Source organism: Octodon degus, unplaced genomic scaffold (genome assembly GCF_000260255.1).
Source record: "Octodon degus isolate 3935 unplaced genomic scaffold, OctDeg1.0 scaffold00286, whole genome shotgun sequence".
NCBI classification, from domain to species: domain Eukaryota; kingdom Metazoa; phylum Chordata; class Mammalia; order Rodentia; family Octodontidae; genus Octodon; species Octodon degus.
The window spans coordinates 393,896-397,514 of record NW_004524862.1 but is presented as its reverse complement, the minus strand read 5'-3'; the positions used below and the strand labels follow the sequence as shown (position 1 = coordinate 397,514).

At 43.7% G+C, this 3,619-nt stretch overlaps 1 protein-coding gene across 1 annotated transcript in view; it reads left to right on the top strand.

The window, feature by feature from the left end:
* LOC101582294 (short-chain dehydrogenase/reductase family 9C member 7-like) overlaps positions 1-3,619 on the top strand; it is a 9,536-nt gene that overhangs the window by 4,395 nt on the left and 1,522 nt on the right. The window contains exon 3 of the mRNA XM_004646982.2: positions 195-358. Coding sequence (XP_004647039.1) covers positions 195-358 — 164 coding nt within the window. The remainder of the gene's footprint in view (positions 1-194; positions 359-3,619) is intronic.

The window sequence follows — 3,619 nt, the reverse complement described above, 5'->3', positions numbered from 1 at the left end:
TTTTAGCTGTAGGATAGTAAGAAAAAAAGGGAAAGAAAAAAAAAAAAAAAAAAAAAAGAAATGCCTGGGCCAGCTGCCAGGGTTTAGGGGGTGTGCCTCCAGGTGTTCCTGGAGAGACAGTTCCCTCCTGAAGTGACTTTCCTTGACATTGTCATCTTGAGGCCTAGACGAAAATATAACTCTTCTTTTCCTAGGCGTGAGATGCACTACTTTGGGGTGAAGGTCAGCATCATTGAGCCAGGGAACTACAAGACATCCATTGCGGGCGTGGAGCGCATTAATGCAATAATGGAAAAGCTGTGGGAGCGGCTGCCTCAGGAGACCCGAGAGAGCTATGGAGAGGAGTACTTCCGCATCTGTAAGTTCCAGGGTGCAAGCCAGATGTTGAGTGGGGCAAGTGGATCTAAGGTCTCTGACTAGCTTTTGGCTTATAGACCATGGGGCTCAGGGTCTGAGGCCATACAGCTAGAAGCAGTGAGAGGTGGCTGGGGGTTGGAGCACAGTACAAACAAGCATCAGAGCAATCTTAGAATCCAGGATGTGATCTGGTCTGTAATGTAGGGGGGCATTCCTAATCCTCTTGTGAGTCTCATAAAACAGTGAAGGCCAACCTTTCATAGTTTTCAATAATGCAAACTTCACCTGGGGCACAGGTGCCCTAGATTTGCTACTTGTACCCTAAAACTTCCTTAGCTAAGAGTGGTCCAAATTTTTATGAGGCTAGAATGAAATGTAGATTCAACCCGTGTCTGAAAGTTCACATTCCATTCCCTAAGTAAGTACTTGATGTGGGCAAAGATTGTAGAGTCGCCAATACAGCCTATGAAGAAATCTGCAGGAAGGCTAATCTCCTCTGGAAACCACTTGTTAAAAGCCAGGTACAGTCATGCTGAAGAATAGTAAGGATTCTGTTTACAAAATACTATAGGCTGATTCCTCTATTGTGCACACCCTGATTTCAGAGGAACATTGCTAGATTATCACAACTCCTTTTAGATAGATGTTGCTCCACATAGTTGTACTCTACTTTGCCCTACTTACCTAGTAGGATGCAGGGCTGAGATAAGGGCAGATCTGAAAGCAAACACAGTATCACGCAGGAGTTGTGCAAGAGGGGCAAGTGTCCAAAACCAAGCAACAGTAAACAGTAGAGAAACTTAATTTTGCTGTCACAAAGGCTCAGTAGACTTCATTCTGGAAAGAAGTGAGGAGAGGCACTGTGGGAGAGATGAGGGCCCGAAAGGGAAGAGTTTGGGAGACTAGAGTCAATACTGCACAAAGAGGTGAAGATAAATGCCTTAGTGAGTTTTGCAGGATGAACTGGAGTGCACCAAAAGGGAATGATGGCAGATGTTTCACAGAGAAGGAAGAGCATGGTTACATTTGGAGACCAACATAGGATTGGGTGCTTTTCCATAGGATTCTAGCAGTCCTTACAATTGTGTGACATAAGCCTGTAACCTATGGTTTATTTGTTTAAAAAGCATAATGATTATTCTTTCACAGATTGTTAGGAGAACTAATAGCACTGCAGTTAGTTGCATAATGAGCACAACATACCTTGGTCATGAAAAAATGTGAAAGGGACTGAAGGTAGAGAGAGAGTGAGGGGCCGAAGGGCTGTGGCAGCTATACTGAGGATCATGGATCTGATCCTGGAGTTATTTATTGGGAGCCTTTTAAATAGCTCTGAAATACCTGGCCATGTTTGTATGTGCTGGGAAGGAAAGAGAGGCCAACTGGGAAGCTCTTCAGAAATCCATGGAGGTTGAAGACAGGATGTTAAGTGACAGTGACTGTGGGACATACAGAAGATGCAGTGGACAGAACAAAGCAATATTTTGGAATGGTTATACAGAACCATGTGACACAAGTGCTACCCAGTCACTGTGGGACCAACCAAATATGCTTCTGGCTTTTCAACCCCAGAACCAAGGCCCATCTTTCTTGAAGGATTTTTCTTTTTTTTTATGAGATCAATTTTTTTTCCACAGCTGATTAATAGGACAGTTTTGATAGTCAATGCACTGTACATTGTTATCTTCTTAGTGGTTATCCATAGTACAAGAAGCAGACAGGATATTCTTTCTGGACACTGTTAGTACATCTCTTTCTTCTCATTGAGTTAAGCGAAAGTAGCTGTAAATTTATCCTAACTATTTTGTATATATAAATACAAAATGATCTTTCCTTTGTATCTCTTGAAGGATTTTTTCTTTCCTTTCTTTCTTCCTTCCTTCTTTCTTTTCTCTCTCTCTCTCTCTCTCTCTCTCTCTCTCTCTCTCTCTCTCTCTTTCTTTTTTTTTTTTTTGCTGGCTCAGGATGCCTTAAGGGCAGGTCTGCTAAGGCATGAGGATCTGGGGATTGAACCACAGTATCCTGAGCCTTACTGCCTTCGCTTAAGCAGGCACTTAAACACCTGAGCTAATGGGCAGGCCCCTGGCCCATCTTTCTTGGTGTCATTTTATAACTATGTCTGGGATGGAATCATAGTGGAAATGGCTCGTTTTACCAACTGACATAGGCTTCTCCCCAAAGAAGGAGAGCTCACAATCAGGGGACAGGGAACACACAGGGAATAACATCCTAGACCTGACAGACCTGAGGCTGTGTCACCAGTTGTGTGTGGTCAGCATTGCTGATCAGGTATATGACTCCTGGTTCAATATTTTTCTTTTCATGAAAATTGACCATTAGATGCTCTACCTCTACTTCTTGGGAACTGTGTATGTGAAGCCTGAGACCTAGTCCCTGGCAAAGGAGAAGGGGATTAAAGCTCAGCTATTGGAGCCATTCAATGGGCCAAAGTCTGAACCATAATACTGGACATGTCTTGCTTAATTATCTCCAGAATATAAACATTTACTTAAGTGCTCAAATCCAAAGTTCATGTTCTTCCTTACTGCCAAGGAGAGTTGCAGGGACTAGATTAAACTTCTATCTCCTTTTTCACTCCATGCTTGGCCAGTGCTCACACAAAATAGAGGCTGATAAATATTTGGGAAAACAATACAAGAATGTGCTTCATACCACCTGCCATGTTTGGGCACCTTTCACACCACTGTCTGTGTGGGTCCTCCTCATCTTTCAAGGGCCAGTGTCCCAGACATCACCTCAGGTCTACTAGCCTTCAGCTCTTCAGTCACATAAGTCTCCCCACTCTAGAGGGGTGCACAGAGCCACAAGAATCTGAGCAATTCCTTCTTATTTTTCCTCTCAGCCCCAGCCTTACTAGTGGCGGACTCATTGACAGACTGAAGGTCAGAAGCTTCCTTTGTTCTGTAGACAGTGCCTTTCTGTGAGTGTGGCTTTCATGGGGGTACACTGAGATTCATGTTGATCTTTCATTAGAGCAGTGCCCTCTCTAGGAAACAGCAGGCAGTTAAATTACTTTTTCTGAGTCTGGGGTAAAGGGCTATTGAGTGAAGACTGCTGTGTCTTTAACACTCCCTCAGAAGAGTCCTGATGCTGCCTTCCTGGGTCATTCCTAAATTGGGGCAGTTTTTGTTTTCAAATTTTAGTATCCCATATAAGCGAAGTCTGAACTTCAGGTTTGTCCTTCCTTCCTTCCTTCCTTCCTTCCTTCCTTCCTTCCTTCCTTCCTTCCTTCCTTCCTTCC